Source organism: Bos indicus x Bos taurus, chromosome 16, assembly GCF_003369695.1.
Source record: "Bos indicus x Bos taurus breed Angus x Brahman F1 hybrid chromosome 16, Bos_hybrid_MaternalHap_v2.0, whole genome shotgun sequence".
NCBI lineage: Eukaryota > Metazoa > Chordata > Mammalia > Artiodactyla > Bovidae > Bos > Bos indicus x Bos taurus.
This window is the reverse complement of record NC_040091.1, coordinates 26,368,676-26,391,428: the sequence shown is the minus strand read 5'-3', so window position 1 is coordinate 26,391,428 and position 22,753 is coordinate 26,368,676. Positions and strand designations below refer to the sequence as shown.

General features: G+C 47.0%; 1 protein-coding gene across 1 annotated transcript in view; it reads left to right on the top strand.

The window, feature by feature from the left end:
• The window catches only part of CAPN8 (calpain 8), a 68,563-nt gene that overhangs the window by 849 nt on the left and 44,961 nt on the right, over positions 1 to 22,753 (top strand). The window contains exon 2 of the mRNA XM_027564530.1: positions 7,939 to 8,008. Coding sequence (XP_027420331.1) covers positions 7,939 to 8,008 — 70 coding nt within the window. The remainder of the gene's footprint in view (positions 1 to 7,938; positions 8,009 to 22,753) is intronic.

The window sequence follows — 22,753 nt, the reverse complement described above, 5'->3', positions numbered from 1 at the left end:
TTTTTTTTTTTTCTTTTTTTAGGCCTGTTTTGGGCCAGGCGTTGGCTCTGCCCTGTTTGGGAAGGTGGTTGGGGAGAAACTGAGGGATCAACTGTGGTCTCAGCTCTGATGGAGGTTGTGGGAAGGCAGACAACTGAATAAAGGACTGACATCCTGGGCAGAATGAAGGAAATTATAACAGAGACATAAACCATGGGTGCGGGACCCTGGGTGTTAAGACTGAATGATGGAAAGGGAAGAGGATGCATTCAAGTGGGATGAAGGGCCCCAGGGAGCCTGGGGCAGGCGAGATGGGTAAGGTGGGAGGGGAGAAAGCTTCATTTGGTGACCAAAGTCAGATATCGTTAGCCTTTGCCTAGTGTTTCTCCTTTGTTTGAAATTCCATATATATATATATATACTGTGCTTAGTTGCTCATTCGTGTCCTGCTCTTTGTGACCCCATGGACTATAGCCTGCCAAGCTCCTCTGTCCCTGGGGATTCTTCAGGCAAGACTAGTGGAGTGGGTTGCCATGCTCTCCTCCAGGGGATCTTCCCAACCCAGGGATTGAACCCAGCTCTCCTGCACTGCAGGTGGATTCTTTACCATCTGAGCCACCAGGGAAGCCTATGTGTACATATATATATATTTGTGTGTGTATATATATATATTTCAGAGAAGGTGATGGCACCCCACTCCAGTACTCTTGCCTGGGAAATCCCATGGACGGAGGAGCCTGGTAGGTTGCAGTCCATGGGGTCGCTAAGAGTCGGACACGACTGAGCGACTTCACTTTAACATTTCATTTTCATGCACTGGAGAAGGAAATGGCAACCCACTCCAGTGTTCTTGCCTGGAGAATCCCAGGGACGGGGGAGCCTGGTGGGCTGCCATCTATGGGGTCGCACAGAGTCGGACACGACTGAAGTGACTTAGCAATATATATATTTGTGTGTATATATATGTGTGTGTGTATATATATATTTGTGTATATATATATGTGTGTGTGTGTATATATATATATGTGTATATATATATATTTGTGTGTGCCAGATGGAACCTGGGCCCCCTGCTTTGGGAGCACAGAGTCTTGGCCGCTGGACCACCAGGAAAGCCCCTCCTTCCTGTGAAATTCTTAGAGCCCTCACCTCCTCAACCACGTTCTGCCCTAGACTGTGTCTTCACCTGGCCTCACTATCCACATAAATTTGGTAATTTCAGAATGGAGTGCTGATTTGTGCCTGTCAGCAAAATGCTATAAAATCCAGACGATGAGGTAGTAAGTAGAACCTGATTAATGTGAAACCTAAGTACTCCCATTATTGAGAGTTTTCAGATGAGTGAATAAAAGCCTGTCAAAATTTACCCTCTCCATTCCCAGTCATCAGTAAGGATTCTCACACGGCTGGTTTCGGCTAGGTTGTGCTCACACATCACTTGGCATGCTATAGGACCCAGCTTTATCCTCTACGATCTTACACGTTTTTGAATAGGCTCCTGAGTTGGTAATGACCCTGATTCTGTTATTAGAGATGTGCCTCAGGATCTGGGAAAATCAGCCTGTTCCCAAATGCTTCATTTCCTTCTTCCTTGAGGTCTCTCAGGGGCCCGCAAGAAGGTCGGGGTGTCCAAAAATGAGGTGCATCAATGAGTTCATTTGCCTTTTTCCCTCCCTCCCCTCTCTTCTTCCCTTTCCCACTCCCTCTTTCTTCCATCTTTCCTTCCTTCCTTCTTTTCTTTTTCTTGCTGCTGCCGCCGCCGCTAAGTCGCATCAGTCGTGTCCGACTCTGTGCGACCCCGTAGACAGCAGCCCACCAGGCTCCGCCGTCCCTGGGATTCTAGAAGCGGCTTCTCATCTCCCAACTTCCCCATGGCCCTGGGTTGATGCCCAGCCCGGCCTCTGTGGTTTGAGGGATGCTCGGTGTGTGCAGGCCCCAGTTTGGACCAATCGATGATTTTCTTCTCTGTCCTTTTTTTTTTTTTTTTCCCTTTCTGTAATTAAGAAGTTTATTGATCCTAAGGAGAAATACAGAGAGAGAGAGAAGTGAGACAGTGTCAGCTGCATGGTACGGACTCATGGAACAGCCAACTCCAGTTAAGAGAAACCTGCTGGGTTGACCTTTGGGAGGTTTGGATAAGGATGAGGGGGCGAGGCCTCAGTGTGGGGCTTCCACTCTGCCTGCCGCTTAGGTGAATGAATTTGGGAATTTTCAGCTCAGCCTTGATTTATTGAGTGCTGGTCACGTACAGATGCTAGCATGGAGCCTTTGTGAAGTTTTGCTAGCCGGGGAGACAGTCAAATAGTGGACCAGTAGCAGAATGGCCAAAAGCTTGGGTTTGGGCAACAGGTGGGTCAGGATTCTGGTTCCCTCTCTGCCATTTATTAGCTGTGTGGCTAAGTTACTGACCTCCCAGGACTCAGTTTCCTTGTCTATAAAATGGGAATAACATGGGACTTCTCTGGCAGTCCAGTGGTTAAGACTCTGTGCTTCCACTGCGAGGGATGTGGGTTCAATCCTTAGTCAGGGAGCTAAGATTCCACATCCCACATGCCATGCAATTTGGCCAAAAAAAAAAGAAGAAGAAGAATATGACTTATCTCATTGGGTTATTGGGAAGTTTGAATGAGAGGATGAATTTAGCCCAGTGCCTGGCATGTAATAGATGCTTGATTCTATGAGCTGTCTCTAGCTATTACCGTAAGACAAAATGTCCAGAGAGTGAAATAAGAATATGGACACAGTGTACAGGAGTTCAGGGCAGAAACAGTGAAAGTGACTGTGGGATTGGGGCAGGTTAATTACTGCAGACATCTGAAGGTGGGAGGGCATGTTGGTGAAAGAAGAGGGTCATGATCAAGACCGAGAAGGCACGGTGTGGGCAGAGGCACAGGGCCGTGGATGTGCATTCAGAGCTCGTTCAGAGGACGACAGTGGCCTGTAGTCAGAGGAGAGAGAGCACCGTGGGAAGCAGACAGCAAGCCTGGAAACGTCAAATGGGGCCAGACCCTAGAGGGACAGGAGTGCTGGGCTGAGTCCCATGGGCATAATCAATGCTGCTGCTGATGAATGTCACAGCATCATTGGGTTTCCCGGAAGCGCACAGCCAGGGCTCCTGAATTGCCAAACATAGATTATCAGACATGGACTAATATCCTGGGGAGCAGCATTTCCAAGTCATCAAATCACTGAGAGTGTGATTTAAATCACTTCCTACCTTGAATTTATTACTAATACCGGTGGTTCTCTTGTGACTGTTCATCAGAGGCTGATAGGATGCTTGAGTAATTGAGTTTTTGGTGTGTTTTGATTATCAGAGAAATTGTAAACATTATTGCTAAAAAGACATGTTTGTTCTTAAAGAAGAAAATATAGTGTCCCAAGTGTAGGGAGTTGGGAGCCTGCCTCTTTGCAGGGGCTTGCCTCTTTTAAACGTCTTTGACTGCCAAGTTACTTTGTATCTCTGATCTGATCTGAGTTCTGATAGAAAGTTAGTAATGGAGAGAAGACTTTGGGAATATTCTTCAGGCATAATGCTGAGATGTGATCTCCTTGCAAGGCTAAGGACATTCTGTGGCCCCTGAGAGATTCATACAACATATAAGTCAGGGAATTTCCTGGTAGTTTTCTCTTGGGGGGTGGTGGTGTATATTTTGAGTTATGCTAGTGAATAACATGTAATCAAATGAGCAGTCCATCACCTCGGAACCCTCTTGGGCTTCCCAGCTGGCTCTAGTGGTAAAGAACCCACCTGCCAATGCAGGAACCATAAGAAAACGTGTATTTGATCCCTGGGTTGGGAAAATTCCCTGCAGGAGGGCATGGCAACCCACTCCAGTATTCTTGCCTGGAAAATCCCATGGTCAGAGGAACCTGGCAGGCTATGATCCATAGAGGTGCAAAGAGTTAGACACGGGTCGCAAAGAGTCGGACACGACTGAGCGACTGAACTGAACTGAACTGAAAGTGACTTAGCGGGCACACACAGGAACCCCTTAGCACCACTCTGGTTATAACGCTTTCTGTTGTCTCTAGCCTTTGCAAACCACTCTGTTTTCCAAGCCAAACTTACATTTTAGCTGAGCTTGGTAGACCTATTAGGTATGAGTCTAGTGCGCTTCTACCATATAGACAGTGTGACATGGGTAATTGAACGTACAGCTCGGGGGAGTGCTTTGGGAGCATCAGCATATTCTATAGTTAGTAACTGAAGCCACAGGTCTGGATGGCATCACCCAGGGAGAAGGCTTCAGGCATGTTATTGCTCTATGAGATGGGGTCATGCCCAGGACTGAGGACCCAGCTCAGGGGCTCCCTGGTCCTGAGGATGAACAGAGCAGAGGAACTCTTGAAGGAGACTTGACAAGGAGTAGAGAGGTGAGAAAGTCAAGACCGAGTGAGGATACAGATGCCAAGAGAGGAGGGTTTCAGAAGGTGGGAACAGGCAAGAGTATCAAGTGTAAAGAGCAGTGAGACGGAGGAGAGTGAAGCTCAACCTGTGAGTGCTGGTGACTCAGGTGAGAGGAGTTTCATGGAGCCCTGGGAGACTGGAGCCCGGCTTCAGGAGACTGACGGATGGACGGGAGATGAGGCGCTGGAGACTCTTTAAAGAAGGTTTTTAAGCAGAGATTCTGCCCAACCTCTGTTCAGCGTGCTCTCAGCCCTCCCTTTTTTTTTTTTTTTTTTAAAACAAACATATTACATTCAACATTTCTTTTTGTCTCTCCATTTCTATTAATTAAAATTTCAAATCTCTCTACCTTCTGCCCACAAAGAGAGGATGTCTGGACTCTGGGATATTCTTGATCACTTGGGATTAGAATTTGCTGCTGCCCACTTTTAGAACCCCTAGTTTGGCTCATGCCACTTCTGTCTGTAAATTGCTGCTAGAGGGACAGTTGGCGATCCAGTGGTTAAGACTCCGTGCTCCCAATGCACTGGCCCCACGTTTAACCCCTGGTCAGGGAACTAGCAATGGCACCCCACTCCAGTACTCTTGCCTGGAGGATCCCATGGACGGAGGAGCCTGGTGGGCTGCAGTCCATGGGGTCGTGAAGAGTCGGACACGACTGAGCGACTTGACTTTCACTTTTCACTTTCATGCATTGGAGAAGGAGATGGCAACCCACTCCAGTGTTCTTGCCTGGAGAATCCCAGGGACGGGGGAGCCTGGTGGGCTGCAGTCTCTGGGGTCGCACAGAGTCGGACACGACTGAAGTGACTTAGCTGCAGCAGGGAACTAGATCCTACATCCTGCAACTAAGACCTGGTGCAGAAAAATTAAAAAAAAACAAAAAGTTGCCACTAGAGGTTGAAACAAACAAGCAGAACTATGCTCCATCTTTGGAAGGCTGGCTAAATAACTCACGGTACTTACAATGAAATGATAAATCTCTATATGTGCTGAGCAAAGATATACAAGATAGAAAATGTATATGTATAAAGTGTTAGTCACTCAGTCGTGTCCAACTCTTTGTGATGCCATGGACTGTAGCCCACCAGGCTCCCCTGTCCATGGAATTCTCCAGGCAAGAATACTGGAGTGGGTAGCCATTCTCTTCTCCAGAGGATCTTCCCAATCCAGGGATTGAATCTGGGTCTCCTGCATTGCAGGTAGAGTCTTTACCATCTGAGCCACCAGGGAAGCCATATATATGTTAATATGCTTTTACATCAAAAGAGTTTCTAGAAGGGTATACAGGAAATGTTAACAGCAAGGAATCTAAAGTGAAAGGAGTTTTTTTGTTTTTATAGCATTATTTGCTGTTACATTTTTTTTTTTACCCATGGGCTCACACTTTTTAAATAAAAAACAAGTTAATGATTTTTTTTTTTTTAATATTTGGAAGAAAAAAAAAGTCAGCCCAAAGGCTCTATCTCTGCCCATTTAGGCAGGAGCTTTATTCAAGGGTGTTAGGGCTGCCACTCGGAAGCCTCCGCCCCTCATGGTCCCAGAACCCCAGAATCCCAGCTCATGGCTGCACACCCACTCTCTCTGTCTGCCTTCAACCCATCATTCTCTTGCTTCTCCTTTCCTTTTCGATCCACCATTTCTTTATCTCTATGGAGTAAGATGGGCTTCCCAGGTGGCGCTAGTGGTAAAGAACCTGCTTGCCAATGCAGGAGACATAAGAGACTCGGGTTCAATCCCTGGGTTGGAAGATCCCCTGGAGGAGGGTATGGCAACCCATTCCAGTATGCTTGCCTGGAGAATCCCATGGACAGAGGAGGCTGGCAGGCTACAGTCCGTGGGGTCACAAATAGTCGGACATGACTGAAGTGACTTAGCACACAGTCACTCATGGAGTAAGATGGAAATATTTCCCATTCTTTGTGGTCAGACAGTCCCTGATGTAGCAAAACCAGGCTGGCTTCCTTTTTGTCCCTTGGGCTTCCACCCTTTCCCCCTAAGAGTGCTCCTGGTGGTGAGGCAGACCCACCTCTCCTTTGGGAACCAGTCTTCACATCTGCTAAGTCATTTCAGTCATGTCCAACTCTTTGCAACACGATGGACTGTAGCCTACTTGGCTCCTCTGTCCATGGGATTCTCCAGGCAAGAAAACTGCAGTGGGTTGCCATGCCCTCCTCCAGGGGATCTTCCCCCCCAGGGATCAAACCTTTGTCTCTTATGTCTCCTGCACTGCAGGCAGATTCTTACCACTAGCGCCACCCGGGACTAGTACCACTAGCTTGTCCTAGATTCTGCTTTTCTCACGCACAGGCATCATCTCCCATCTAATAAATCTTTCAGGCATAATCCCTCATGGGCATTTCTCCCTTTTCTCCTTTTGTTTTCTGTGGTCTACACGGCAGTATTAGGCACTAGGCTTTTCCTCTGATTTTTTTAAAGAAAATTTTTATTTATTATTTTTATTTTTTGGCCATGTTGCATGGCTTGCAGGATCTTAGTTCCCCAACCAGGGATCCAACCCAAGCCCCCTACAGTGGAAGCACAGTCTTAACCACTGGCCTGCTAGGGAAGTCCCTTTCCTCTGATTTTTACCATGGATGTCTATCTCGGTTTCCCACGTAGGCTGAAAGCACTCTGAGGCCAAGAACCACGTGTGTTCTTTCCCTCTGTGTCACCATGCTCCCATCTTTCCCCTGCCCGATATGGAGCAACTAGTACCATGTATCGGAGAAGGCAATGGCACCCCACTCCAGTACTCTTGCCTGGAAAATCCCATGGACGGAGGAGCCTGGTGGGCTGCCGTCTATGGGGTCGCACAGAGTCGGACACGACTGAAGCGACTTAGCAGCAGCAGCAGCAGCAGTACCATGTATAGAACAGGCATTGAGTACATCCTTGCTGGGTAAACCAGAAAGAAAGAAGGCCTACAGGATGCCTTCTTGTGCCCTAATAGAGCTCTAGGGCTATGAGCTTGCCTGTGACAAGTGCCACTCTGAGATAGATGAGCAGGGAGGTGGCAGGTGTGGAATGAGGTTGAGTTCTCTTCTCTGGACAGACACTTCCTGAAGCCCCAGTGTTTCCATCAGCACACAGGGTCCTCATCACTGAGTCAATGAGTGTCCGCAGGGCACAGAGCATTTTCTTAGAGTGTAAACATTAGCCTCATCCTCTCCCTAAAAGTAGGGGTGTTGTCTGAACGGTGAGATCATATTTTATCCCGTCATTATCTCAGCCTTTGCCTTTCTCCTGCCTCCCCCGCCTTCACACCCACACACCCACACCCACACCGTATGTATAGTGATAAAAAGCCTGCTCACGAGGGGACCTGTGGGCTCCAGCTCCTGCTTTGCCACCCCTGGCTGTGTGACTGTGGGCAGCTCTCCTGCCTTCTCTGGGCTTCAGAATCCTCAGTGATAAAATGCGGTACATGCAATAGATGATCCCTTGGGTTTCTTCCATGAATTTTGTGACGATCAAGCCCCTTCACCCTTGGTGCCACCATCACTGGGCATCTTTGTGACTTGTGTTTTGTCCCCGATTGTTTCCAGGAATTGTGCCCCAGCCCTCAGTTTATCGTTGGTGGAGCCACGCGCACAGACATCTGTCAGGGTGCCCTGGGTGAGTCACTGGGGAGAGTCCTATTTGTTTTGGGAGAGGGCAGATGTGTGTGTGATGAGTAACATCAGATTACGCTGTTAGACTTGACCGTCGACATTAGGTCTGTCACTCACCTGTATGGGTCTTTGAGACTGCACTCTCCACTCTGGGTCTGGAATACTGGAACTCCCTTTGGTTCCTTTTAACCAAGAGATTTTCCATATGCTCATTTAACCCTTTTTAACGCTAGAGTCACAAGCTAGGATTATAGGCATATGGTAGATAACTGTGCTCGGAGAAGGGCAATGGCAACCCACTCCAGTATTCTTGCCTGGAGAATACCAGGGACGGGCGAGCCTGGTGGGCTGCGGTCTCTGGGGTTGCACAGAGTCGGACACGACTGAAGTGACTTAGCAGCAGCAGCAGATAACTGTGCTAGCTGTGTCCTTTTTTTTTTTTAATATTTATTTATTTGACTGCTTCGGGTTTTAGTTGCAGCATGCTGCATTTTAGCTGTGGCATACAAACTCTTAGTTGCAGCACGGGGATCTAGTTTCCTGACCAGGTATCAGACGTGGGCCTCCTGCACTGGGAATACGAAGTCTTAGCCACTGAACCAGCTGGGGAGTCCCTGTGCTGTGTTTTGATAATAGTTTCCTGTAAATGGACATGATTCGACCTGTGGAGTGGCCACATGTATACAATTAAGCGTGCTAAGTTTCTTCAGTCATGTCAGCCTCTTTGTGACCCCTTGGACCACAGCCTGCCCAGGCTCCTCTGTCTGTGAGAGTCTCCAGGTAAGAATACTGGAGTGGGTTGCCATTTCCTCCTCCAGGGGATCTTCTCGACCCAGGGATGGAACCCACGTCCCTTAGGTCTTCTGCATTGCAGGCGGATTCTTCACCACTAGCGCCACCTGCCGTCACAATAGATGCTCTTATCATGAGTAAGAAAACAAAAATCCTAGCTTTGTAGCCAAGCTTTCTTTCCTAGGCCAGGAATCATGGGATTCAGAACCTTCACTTCCCAATCTTCCATATTCCCTCCAAATCAGGCACAGTTAAGTTAGAGAAATAATGTATTTTGTTTTGTTAAATTCTAGCCTTAAGTGTTGGAAACCAAGGTTCTGTTTGATAGCAGATTAGCATTGTTGATCTCATAAGCCCTCCTGATCCCAGGATCTCACGGTTTCTGCATTGAGTTGGACAACACTGACATTTTAGGGACAACATGGCTCTGAATTGAATTCGCCAGCTTTTCAAACGGCCAGCCGGTGACAGCCGCAGGATATAGAACTGGAAAGGAAGACAGGAGGAAACAAATCCTGCCTGCTTGAAAGTCAGCCAAACAAACAAAGTCTCCGCGTCCACGTGTCCCCATCGCCCTTTATCTTTCCGGAGATTTCCCCTCTGTCTTTTTTCTCCTTGCACCGCAAACCTGTTCTCTTCAGCCTGCTGGAAACCTTTATGATTTTGAAGATCACTGACATTCATTTTAAATGCTTCCGATGTTCTCTCCTTTAATGAGTATAGCAAATATCCCCTTAGCCAGAGCTCATGGAGCGTGAGTACAAAGCAGTGAGAACCATTCGGGTACCACATCCTCGTGTGCCCCAGGCCCTGAAAGCCACAGCCTCCGTGTCCTCAGCCTTTGAGCGAGGTGAGGGCTCCCAGAGGGGTTGTGTTCTGACCTCTTCTTGTTCTGGTGAGTGTGCTGTGCCTTTTTACTTCAAGTGAAATGTTTAACCTAATATAGCACACATCTCAGGGAAACACAACTTCACATTTACGCTTTTAACAACTTCTTGTTGTAGATGGGTTGACTTTGGAAAAAGGTATTTAGTAAGTATCTTTTAATTGATTGACTTGGAGAGATCCTCCTTTGAATAGTTTTAAGCTTGGAGGAAAGAGAGTTTCCCAAAAGAGGCCAGAGCGTTACCATGGTGAGCGTGTGCTGCTGATGAAGCCTGCGGCTGGAGGAGCAGGAAATGAACCCGACTCCCTGAATCCAACTCACATCAAAGTGCTGGGGCGACGCCGTGGAGGCCGCCCTGGGTTAGCCCGGCGCTGCCTTGGTGGATTTTAATGAACCGAGCGGAAAGGCTTGTTGAGTCCAATTTCCTGAAGGGTGCTTGGTATGGGGCCAGAGGGCCTGTGGACCAGATGGAGCTGCAACAAGCATCGAAGTGGGTACCTTGGCGCTGGGCCTGCAACTTGGCCCCAAGGTGGATGCCCGGGGCTGAATGGCAGCAATCCGTGTGGCCTATGAGACTTGGGCCTGGCGGCTTTAACAGTGGGTGGATCGTGGAGAGATTAAGAGGTGGTGTTATGTGGCACCTGTCAGGGAGTGACAGGAATTAATACTTGCCCAGTGCCTTGCAGGCTTGACAGAGTCCAACACAGCGCAGTGGGGCCTAATGCAGATTTTAAATATTACTGTTACTTTTTTACAGCTTATCTATATAATGAAAATGATGTCCTTTACACAGCTTTGTGTCACTGTAGTTTTACTTTTATTTTCATTACACACTGTTCAAAAATGACAACTGAAAGGTCCAGAGTGAAAATTCGGCTTCCCATATATTTCCATCTATTCTACTGTTTCCTTGCAACCTTTTTAAATTCCATCCAGTATTTCTTTATGCAAATTCAAGCAAATCTTAAAACATAGTCTAATACGTATCTCTTTTTTGCCTTGAAGATAGCATTCAGGAAATACTGTTTGGCACCTTGCCATTATTTGTCATTATTTCACTTAATAAAATGTCTTGGAGATCTTTCCAAGACAGTGTATGAAGGGCTTTGTTCTTGTTTTTTTTTTTCATTTTTATTTTTTTTTTGGCTGCACCTCATGCTATGTGGGGAAAGAAATGGCACCCCACTCCAGTACTCTTGCCTGGAAAATCCTATGGACAGAGGAGCCTGGTCGGCTGCAGACCATGGGGTCGCTAGGAGTTGGACATGACTGAGTAACTTCACTTTCACTTTTCACTTTCATGCATTGGAGAAGGAAATGGCAACCCACTCCAGTGTTCTTGCCTGGAGAATCCCAGGGACAGAGGAGCCTGGTGGGCTGCTGTCTATGGGGTGGCACAGAGTCAGACACGACTGATGCGATGCAGCAGCAGCATATATAATCTAGTTCTTAGGAGAGCTTCATGTGAGTTCTCACCCTGTGAGAGTCCTTGGCTCCCACCAGAGTCTGTGCTCGTGTGCAGTCCAGGAGCTAACTTTCTTTGGAGACATCATTATAGGATGAAAGATTGGGAAGTCTGCAATGCTAAAGGTTCAGTTGCTCCAGATAATTACTCACAGTGTCGTATGCATTTTGTTGGGTGACTCAGTCTCTGCCAGAGAACACGGTGGTTTGCCTTCACACATTATCAACTGGGGGTCTGGTGATGAAACAGCCCCTAGACAAAAGGCCTCCTCAGGACTAGTGCACCTTGGTGCACTAAGAAGGGGTCCCCTTCAGCCTCAGCCTTTCCATGCTCCATCTTCCTGGCAGAGCCCACACTCACCAGATCTAGCAAGGGCCACACACTCGGTGTCCCTCCAGTATGAGGGGATCTAGAGGCCTCACTGTGTCATGAGCGAGTAAGTTGTTAAGTGTGAGATTCCCTGTAGGGCACGTCTGTGGTGCCCATTTCCGGCGAAGGCTCATGGTTGGTGCATCACCCAGGGAACAGCAGGCACCTCTCTGGTCCCTCTGCTGTTTGTCCCTGCACTGTCTGTCTCTCTCTTGTTGACCCATGTGTGTCCCTCTGAGGCCACAGAAACAGATCCTGTCCCACCATGAAGTTCATGTTTCTGGCTTCATTCACCTCATGCAATATGTCATGACCATGCACCACGCAGAACTCCTATGGTCACTGGCTTCAGAAGTCCAACTCAGTCAACTTAAGGAAAAAGAAGTTGTTGGCTCATCCCATTGGACCACGGGAAGGGAAGGGCTGCGCTGGCGTGGGGAAGGCTGGGTCCAGGGATCTAGGTGTTCCTGGAGCTCTCTCTGCCTGTCACGTCTCCGCTGGTCTCTGTGTGCCAGCTCCACCCTCTCCCGTGCCAGGCAGGCTCCAAGCAGCAGAAGAGATGACCACTAGGGTTCCAGATGTCAACTTGGTACGATCATGAACCAGCTTTGGTTTAATCCCAGAAAAAGCCTCTGGTCTGGTGGTTGGGTTCTTGGCCCACTCCTTGGGGTCTTTTAGTCGGAGGGGTGAGGGACTCTATGGTTGGTTGGGTCATGGACTTGCTTTTGTGACTGCAGGCCTTCCCCCCAAATACTTCTTGGAAAGGAGGCGGCAGTGGGCCGGCAGGCATCAGGTCTGGCCACACTGCGCTCTCCCCACCCCAGGTCACCCCTGCTTTTCAGACTCATTGGCCCTGCCCTCTTCTCTCCCCTCCCCCAAGCCCTGCCCCTGAATCCACCACCCTGCAGCGCTCTGGGAAATGCTCCTCCCCACCGTTCTCCTCTCTCTCTGGATCTGCCACCAGCAGTACATAGTTCACAGCTGGAGTGCAAAGAGCCCTGCAGGGAGACCTGGGTCTTCACGGTCTGCCTGTGGCCGCACCACCTCAGTTAGCACAGCTGTACAGTGGGGATATAATCAAACCCAGCCTGCCTGGTGGTTGTGATGGGTAGGGAATTGACACGGCTCCTTGTCCTCCCAGCAGTGGGCAGTAAGTGGGGGCGGAAGTGGATGTAATAACCCTGGGTGCCCTGCCTATACACACCGTGGGACTGACTCTCTTCTGCGTCTCTATAATCCACAGTGCCTGGGGGTGTAGCAGGGCTCCATGAATGTTTACTTACATCTGACCTGTTTTCTAAAGCCTTTGCCTTGTATCAGTATTAAATCATGGAAACAGGGTAGCCTAAATCAGAAGCTACTTGTGTTTTTACTTCCTTTATTGCCAATATCACTCTTAGCAATCAGGCTGGATCGGGCATTTGGAATATATTTGGAATAAAAAAATCCCATCCTGAAGTTGACAACATGTCTTTATTTTTCAGTTCAGTTCAAGTCACTCAGTCGTGTCCGACTCTTTGTGACCCCGTGGACTGCAGCACACAGGGCTTCCCTGTCTATCATCAACTCCCAGAGCTTGCTGAAACTCATGTCCATCAAGTTGGTGATCCCATCCAACCATCTCATCCGCTATCGTCCCCTTCTCCTGCCTTCAATCTTTCCCAGCGTCAGGGTCTTTTCCAATGAGTCAGTTCTTCCCATCAGGTGGCCAAAGTATTGGAACTTCAGCTTCAGCATCAGTCCTTCCAATGAATATTCAGGACTGATTTCCTTTAGGATGGACTGGTTGGATCTCCTTGCAGTCCAAGGGACTCTCAAGAGTCTTCTCCAACACGACAGTTCAAAAGCATCAATTCTTAAGTGCTCAGCCTTCCTTATGGTCCAACTCTCATATCCATACATGACTACTGGAAAAACCATAGCTTTGACTAGATGGAACTTTGTTGGCAAAGAAATGTCTCTGCTTTTTAATATGCTGTCTAGGTTGGTTATAGCTTTTCTTCCAAGGAGCAAGCATCTTTTAATTTCATGGCTGCAGTCACCATCTGCAGTGATTTTGAAGCCCAAGAAAATAAAGTTTGTAACTGTTTCCATTGTTTCCCCATCTATTTGCCATGAAGTGAACTGATGGGACCAGATGCCATGATCTTAGTTTTTTGAATGTTGAGCTTTAAGCCAATTTTTTTCACTCTCCTCTTTCACTTTCATCAGGAGGCTTTTCTCTTCCTCTTCACTTTCTGCCCCAACGGTGGTATCATCTGCGTGTCTGAGGTTATTGATATTTCTCCCAGCAATCTTGATTCCAGCTTGTGCTTCATCCAGCCTGGCATTTCACATGATGTACTCTGAATATAGGTTAAATAAGCAGGGTGACCATATACAGCCTTGACGTATTCCTTCCCCAATTTGGAACCAATCTGTTGTTTCATGTCCGGTTCTAACTGTTGCTTCTTGACCTGCATACAGATTTCTCAGGAGGCAGTTCAGGTGGTATGGTATTCCCATCTCTTGAAGAATTTTCCACAGTTGGTTGTGATATACACAGTCAAAGGCTTTGGCATAATCAATAAAGCAGAAGTAGGTGTTTTTTTGGAATTCTCTTGCTTTTTCAGTGATCCAATGGATGTTGGCAATTTGATCTCTGGTTCCTCTGCCTTTCCTAAATCCAGCATGAACATTTGGAAGTTCATGGTTCACGTACTGTTGAAGCCTGACTTGGAGAATTTTGAATACTACTTTCTAGCGTGTGAGATGACTGCAATTGTGCAGTAGTTTGAATATTCTTTGGCATTGCCCTTCTATGGGATTGGAATGAAAATGGACTTTTTCCAGTCCTGTGGCCACTGCTGAGTTTTCCAAATTTGCTGGCGTATTGACCGCAGCACTTTCACAGCATCATCTTTCAGGATTTGAAATAGCTCAACTGGAATACCATCACCTCTACTAGCTTTGTTCGTAGTGATGCTTCCTAAGGCCCACTTGACTTCACATTCCAGGATGCCTGATTCTAGGTGAGTTATCACACTATTGTGGTTATCTAGGTCATGGATATCTTTTTTGTATAGTTCTTTCTGTGTATTCTTGCCACTTCTTCTTAATATCTTCTGCTTCTGTTAGGTCCACACAATTTCTGTCCTTCATTGTGTCCATCTTTGGATGAAATGTTCCCTTGGTGTCTCTAATTTTCTCGAAGAGATCTCTAGTCTTTCCCATTCTGTTGTTTTCCTCTATTTCTTTGCATTGATCACTAAGGAAGGCTTTCTTATCTCTCCTTGCTATTCTTTGGAACTCTGTATTCAAATGGGTATATCTTTCCTTTTCTCCTTTGCCTTTAGCTTCTCTTCTATTCACAGCTATTTGTAAGGCCTCTTCAGACAACCATTTTGCCTTTTTGCATTTCTTTTTCTTGGGGAAGGTCTCGATCCCTGCCTCCTGTACAATGTCACAAACCTCTGTCCATAGTTCTTCAGGCACTCTGTCTATCAAATCTAATCCCTTGAATCTGTTTGTCACTTCCACTATATAAAGTGTAAGGGATTTGATTTAGGTCGTACCTGAATGGTCTAGTGGTTTTCCCTACTTTCTTCAATTTAAGTCTGAATTTGACAATAAGAAGCTCATGATCTGAACCACAGTCAGCTCCTGGTGGTGTTTTTGCTGGCTGTATAGAGCTTCTCCATCTTCAGCTGAAAAGATATAATCAATCTGATTTCTGTTTTGACCATCTGGTGATGTCCATGTGTAGAGTCTTCTCTTGTGTTGTTGGAAGAGGGTGTTTGCTATGACCAGTGCATTCTCTTGGCAAAACTCTGTTAGCCTTTGCCCTGCTTCATTTTGTATTCCAGGGCCAAATTTGCCTGTTACTCCAGATATCTCTTGACTTTCTACATTTGCATTTCAGTCTTCTATGATGAAAAGGACATCTTTGTTGATGTTAGTTCTAGAAGGTCTTGTATGTCTTCATAGAACTGTTTAACTTCAGCTTTACTGGTTGGGGCATAGGCTTGGATTACTGTGGTATTGAATGGTTTGCCTTGGAATTGAAGAGAGATCATTCTATCATTTTTGAGACTGCAACCAAGTATTGCATTTCAGACTCTTTTGTTGACTATGAGGGCTACTTCATTTCTTCTAAGGGATCGTTGCCCACAGTAGTAGATATAATGGTCATCTGAATTAAATTCACCCATTCCAGTTCACTGATTCCTAAAATGTTGATGTTCACACTTGCCATATCCTGTTTGACCACTTCTAATTTACCTTGATTCATGGACCTAACATTCTAGGTTCCTAGGGAGTATTGTTCTTTATAGCATCGGACTTTACTTCCATCACCAGTCACATCCACAAATGGGCATTGTTTATGCTTTGGCTCCGTCTCTTCATTCTTTCTGGAGTTATTTCTCCACTCTTCTCCAGTAGCATACTGGGCACCTACCGACCTGGGGAGTTCATCTTTCCAGTGTCATATCTTTTTGCCTTTTCATACTGTTTGTGGGGTTCTTAAGGCAAGAATACCAAAGTGGTTTGCCATTCCTTTCTCCAGTGGACCACATTTTGTCAGAACTTTCCCCCATGACCCGTCCGTCTTGGGCGGCCCTACAGGGCCTGGCTCATAGTTTCATTGAGTTAGACAAGACTGTGGTCCATGTGATCAGTTTGATTAGTTTTCTGTGATTGTGGTTTTCATTCTGTCCACCCTCTGATAAGGATAAGAGGCTTATGGAAGCTTCCTGATGGGAGAGACTGACTGTGGGGGAAACTGGGTCTTGTTCTCATGGGTGGGGCCATGCTCAGTAAATCTTTAATCCAATTTTCTGTTGACGGCAGGGCTGTGTTCCTTCCCTGTTCTTTGACCTGAGACCAAACTGTCCTGGAGGTAATGAAGATAATGGTGACCCCCTTCAAAAGGTCCCAGGCACACACTGCCTCACTCAATGCCCCTGACCCTGCAGCAGGCCACTGCTGACCCATGCCTCTGCTGGAGATTCCTGGACACTCACAGGCAAGTCTGGGTAAATTTTCTGGGGGTTCTCAGTCCCTTTGCTAGATCCCCAGGCTAGGAAATCTGTTGTGGGTTCTAGAACTTTATTAACAGTGCAAGAATTTCTTTGGTATAATTGTTCTGCAGTTTGTGGGTTGTCTTTATTTTTCAAGGATTTCAAAGTTCACGCAAACCAGCTTGTTGGCATTCTCAGATCACCAAAAGTACTTAGGTCCCAGGGACATCAGGAATGACGTTGTCCTAAGGCCCTGTGGTGGCTGTGAGTAAAGGAACATGGGGAGGAAGCCAGCTCCTTCTGCTTTCTAGATCTTGTGGCCCCCAGGAGAGGACTCTGCTCTGAGTCAGCCTGTCTCTCCCAGGCTCAGCAGAACCACGCAGGCCCACCACCCTCCCCATCCTGCATCCTCAAGTGGGGAAACATTGAGTCAGGGTATCACTTATGCCTACAGTTGTCAAAGTGCAACAGGACTTTACGTGTCTTTGGGCATCTTTTGTGCCCTGCTGCTCTCAGGAATGAGGAGCAGGAGATTTTCTTCCTTAACAAAGGAGAGACAGAGACTTGAAGAATTTAGATAGGAATTAGCATGCTTTCTGAATAACAAATGTGAAACTATGTTTATCCAGGCTTTTGATCTAGTGGTGGTTTATTTTCCATTTGGAGCAGGATTAGTGAGGGAGCTAAACTTTCCGTTGAAGGGTTTGGTGAGTATTGGGGTCTCTCTTTTTATCCTGCTATTTTCCACTCTCCGACTTCTCTGTGTGTGTGTGTTCATGTGTTCTTATCTCTTCCTTTCTCTAGTGACTTGGTTTTCCTCTTCACCTTTATGAAATTGGTGTCTTTTTCATCTTTGTTGTATTTCTCAAGTAGGGTTTTTATATTTGATATTTTTGTTTCAAAAAAGGAATGACTGGCTGGTTTCACTTGTCTCTATAGACAAAAAAGAGTGAACAGGGACACCTAAATCCAGGCACCTTCTCTGATGCAACCCTTGCATCGATTTTTCTCTGTGAGTCACACTCCCCCCACCAAGAGAGGCCTGCTCTCCTGCAACAGAGGCCAGGCCCCCACAGCCCTCAGCAGTTGGGGCTGATGTCAGTATCTTCACAGGCATTTTTCTTGATACCTTTTGATCTGTAGCATCCTTTGAGGGCTGGGGCAAAGTAAGTCAATTCACTAGTTACTTTTAATGAGAAATCCAGGGAAGCCTCAGAGAACTCAAAGGGACCAGAGCCCCTCATTGGTTCTGGAGAGTACAGGGTTAGACTTCTGCAGATGACAGTAACTTGTAGCCCAGTCATTAAGTGACATGGGGAAGTTTGCTTTTGTTAATGGTCTTCTCCTGCTTTCAGTGATTCCCCTTCTTTGTGAAATATCTTTCCCTCTATTTGATCCCTAGTGCTTACTGTCCTCATGTTTGGTCCCGCTAACACCATTGTCTCATCCACTCTGAGAAAAGGGCCCAGGACAGCCATTTACACTTTAGTATGAATTTGAACCAATGTATTAAGGAGGATTTGTATGTAGAACAGAATCTTAAGAGCATGAAAGAATTGGACTCTTACATCTTTAGTTACACTAACCCTCACTAAGTTATTTCCTTTTGGTATGAATGCAAGCAGTGAAGCACAGTAATAGAAATTATGGATTATATTCATATTACATTACGATTGTTGCAAATATCTCAAAATACCACTTATATTCATCTTACTTCATAATTATGCTATTTATTAGACCCCACTCAAATCTTTTATATAGAATATTAATAAAGAAGTAGAAACCTTAGTATAATTTTAAAACATATTTCAATAATAGTTTCAATATAGTTTCTGTAGTCCTATATTTTATTTTATCCATTTAGAAATATTATCCTGGGATCAGATCTTGATTTCACTAAACTGCCAAAGGGTCCAGACATAGGAAAGATTAAGAACTCTGCATTACTAGGATATTAGGCTGCTTCTACCAGGAGTAGATTTCTTTTTGCAGCAAAGGGAATTTTGTCAGTGCCCTTCAGTTTTACTAAGAGATGTCCTGACTATCTCTCACTTCTTAAGAGAGATGCAAAAAGTGCAGGCCAGCCTCTGAGTCCCTAGGGAGACCCACTCTTGCCCTGGAGGTTACTAAACTGATAAGGAAGTGGCAAGTGGTACCAGCCGGTGGGGGAAGTGCTTGTCGAGCTCCGCCTTGGCTGAGCAGCCTGAGGTTTGGGTCTGAAAACCCAGTTCAGAGTCTGGCTGACTCCTGCTCAGAGAGGTGGTAGCAGACACATTGGGTCGGCCAGAAAGTTTGTTCAGATATTTCTGTAGCAGCTTACGGAAAACCCCAAATGAACTTTTTGGCCAACCCAATACTTCTGTCCTATATTTTTAGAGGACCATAATTGTAGCGTCATCCACGGACCCAATAGGACCCCCACTGTTAAGGCCCGACTTTGTGCCTCAGGGAACTCCCATCTCTGGGTTAGGTCCCCACATTTCAGACACCACCCCAGGGCCCAAGGACAATTTCCCCATCAGGCACCGGCTGTGAGTCTTGGGTTCCTTCCACCCTCTCTGGCTTCTTAGGGGGCACACCGCTGCCCCCCCAAATGAGGCCGGTCAAAGGGCATCATTCCAGAAGCCTGGGGGCCGGCGGCAGACAGGGTCGTTGACGGAGCACTGAGGATGCTACATTGGGTCCCCAAGCCTGCAGGGAGCCTGTGTGTGCTGTGTGCAGGGGCTCCTCACCGAGAGCAAGCAGCTGAGCTGGAGGCCACCTGGTGCAGGAGCAGGAAGCACGAGGCTACCAGCTGTGCTTGGGCCTCCATGAGGTTTGGTTCAGTCTGGGGGCGTTTACCAGAAGCTTCTGCAGGTGCACCTGAGCTGCAGTCCACAGGTTATACCTTTGGTTCCCACCACCCGCAGGACAGAAACATGGGTCCTCCTTTCCCCTCCTCTGCTCTCTCCTCCCACATGAGCTGGTCCTCCCGGAAGCAACACCATGCCACCTGCTCACTGGAAGGACAGATGCTTCCTTTGTTCTAAGAGGCTGCACTGATTTGAAGACAGAGAACAAGCAGTGTCTCCATTGCCCTGGTTTAAGCCTTTTACAAGCCCTTCCCAGATGCCTGTCTCTTTCAGGGACTTTCTCCTGGCCCTGCCAGTTTCTGTCGCCTCCCTCTTGCCATCTTGCCCTTTTGCCTGCTCCTCTAGGCCAGGAGTAGGTAACAAGAGAGAGCAGTGGTGACTGTGGCAAGCTGGAGACCACACCCTGCACGACAGGGAGCCATCCCCCAGCTTGAACGGGATGGTACCCAAGGAACCAGGAGGCTAACCCCTGCCTTCAAATGCAGCCCCCTTGTGACTCTCACTCATCCCACCTGGCTTCCTTTTCCTTCATGGCATATATATATGCCACCAGGCACATGGATTTATTTAGCTTGTCTACCCCACTAAAATGGAAACTCCATCACATGGAGGATTTCCACCCCGCCTACTGTTATATCCTTAGGGCCTAGAATATTGCTTGGCACAGAGTAGATGCTTAATGAATATTTGCAGAATGACTACAGTAATTTTGGCTGGATTTGGTAGTTTTTAAGAGAAGCCAGAAATCCGGTTGTTTATGTGAAAGCTCCCAGTTCAGACACGCTCATCACTATGCCGGCCAGCACTGCCCAAGCCCAGCAGATCTGTGAGCCAGTTGTGACTGGTTTATCCTCTTTTCTGTACACTATGGCCCTACTGGGCTCGAGTTATGCCATTGGCCCTTTGGATTTTCTGCATTCTAATCAACTTTTACCCTGCTGAGCCTCTTGAACTGCTGCTCACCGTCCTTACTCTCGTCTTCGAAGAAACCCTATTCTTTTGTAGACCAGCCCCAGGCATGCCTGCCCTGGCTGCTGCTGGAAATTGCTTTCTCTGTGGTCCCCTGCCCAGAGACCTGGCCAGGGTCACCTCTGCCCCTCCTCCTAAGAGCTTTGATTCCTTTCTGTCTCTTTTTCCATCTTTTTGCTCTTTGTCATTGTACTCAGGATGTTTCCCCAGCATAAAAATACCTTGTTTTCTGTTGACAACACCCTACTGGGCTCCAGGCACTTTATATCTGAGCTCACTTACCTGCTCTTTTTTGTTTGTTTCTTGGCTGTGCTGCATGGCGTGTGGGATCTTAGTTCCCCAACTGGGGATTGAATCTGTGCCCCCTGCAGTGAAAGCACCGTGTCTTAACGACTGGACTATCGGAATATCAGGAAGTCCTTCCACCCTATGTTTTAATATGTGGAAGGCCATCCTCATCTTGTGGAGACTCTCCTTTAGGCTGTGTTTCATGTTTGTTGCACTTTGAGGACCCACAGGTACATTTGAAGCCCAAGGATCCCAGGAGCGATCTGGGGGTGCCACATCGTTTACCATCGTTTTTGGAATTAGGCGTTTGATAAGCCATGGACTCTGCTTCAGGCTTCCTAGGTGGCACTAGTGGTAAAGAACCCAATTGCCAATCCAGGAGATGTAAAAAAGCAGGTTCGATCCCTGAGTCAGGAAAATCCCCTGGAGGAGGACATGGCAACCCACTCCAATATTCTTGCCTGGAGAATCCCATGGACAGAGGAGCCTGGCGGGCTACAGTCCATGGGGTTGCAAAGAGTCGGACACGACTGAAGCGACTTAGCATGCATGCATGCTTATTCTGCCTCAGCACAAACAGTGAAAGATCACTTTTTACCTCATTGTGTTTCAGCCTGGGCCAGAGCTTGTGATGAATCTTTAGCACTTATCTTTTTATTTCTCTCTCCATTGGAACCTGGCTTCTGGCGTTTGAATCCAAAGGGTATTATAATTAAACTCAGTAAGCACGCCAGTTCCTGGAAACTAGCTCTGAGATGTATTTACATAAGCCCCAAATGTATTTACTTACTGATTTTTTCCCCCTCCTTTGAATCAATTTCATTTTTATAATCTATATAAGAAATTTCCCCTTCTAAATAGCATTTAAGTTATGATTTGAAACAGGGGGTTTGGGGATAGGATGACCTCAAGCAGTGTCATGTTATCAACCTTATTCCTTCAACAATAGAAGAAATTAGATGAGAATTGGCCTGGGGCGGGGCGGGGTGGGGCTCCCTGAACAACTAGAAAGAAATTCTGAAATAATTTAAATAAGTTCCCTCAACTACGAAGAGTTTTCTTTTTTCTTCCCCACTGATCACTTTGAAGGTAAAGCAAGATGGCCTCTGACTCAAAAGATGACCTGCCAACCTTTCCCATTTTCTTCTTCTTTTTTGATGCTGCGTTAACTCTCTGGGATGCTCTGAGTTCCTGGAAGCTGAAAACCAATCCCCCCACCCCCATCCCCTTGCCCAGAATTACCCTGTGCCGAATGTAGTGATGGGTTCTGGCTGCCTTGGGTGCCCAGCTCTGCTGTCAGATGTGAAGGCTGCCTTCTGGGTAGTCATGGGAACCAGGAGTGGCAATGCAAGCTGACCTATGGGGGGAGCCGCAGAAGTGGATTATTTAGTGTGCTTTATTATATATACTGCAGCTTGAAAGGAGTGATTTTGAGGATGTAAAAATTATACTTGCCATAAGGAATCACGCCACCATTGTTCAGAAAAATACCGATAGGATTTGGGGGCTAATCCTGGAAAATGTATTGGTGATATTCCTCCCAGGGTTACCCCAGTATCCCACCCCCTGCTTCTGGACATTCAAAATACTAAGGATTGACGTGCTCTGGGATCCTGCTTCTAGAACAATGGTACCTTGCTCTAACGCAACCATAAAGTGAAGATGTTCCAGTAAGGTGTGCTGCTGCTAAGTCGCATCAGTCTTGTCCGACTCTGTGGGACGCCATAGACAGCAGCGCACCAGGCTCCCCCGTCCCTGGGATTCTCCAGGCAAGAACACTGGAGTGGGTTGCCATTTCCTTCTCCAATGCATGAAAGTGAAAAGTGAAAGTGAAGTCACTCAGTCGTGTCCGACTCCTCGCGACCCCATGGACTGCAAGCCTCTCAGGCTCCTCTGTCCATGGGATTTCCCAGGCACGAGCACTGCAGTGGGGTGCCACGGCCTTCTCCAGTAAGGTGTGCTAGGTTCTTCATTTACAGGCACAGCAGGAGGTGCGGATCAGGTGGCAGATCCAGGGGTGGTTGACAGTGGGATGCTCCCAAGAGTGAAGTGATGTATGTCTTAACAGACATTTAAATCTGTCACAATCAGGAAGAACTTTCACAGCTCACTCCTTCATTTTACCCAG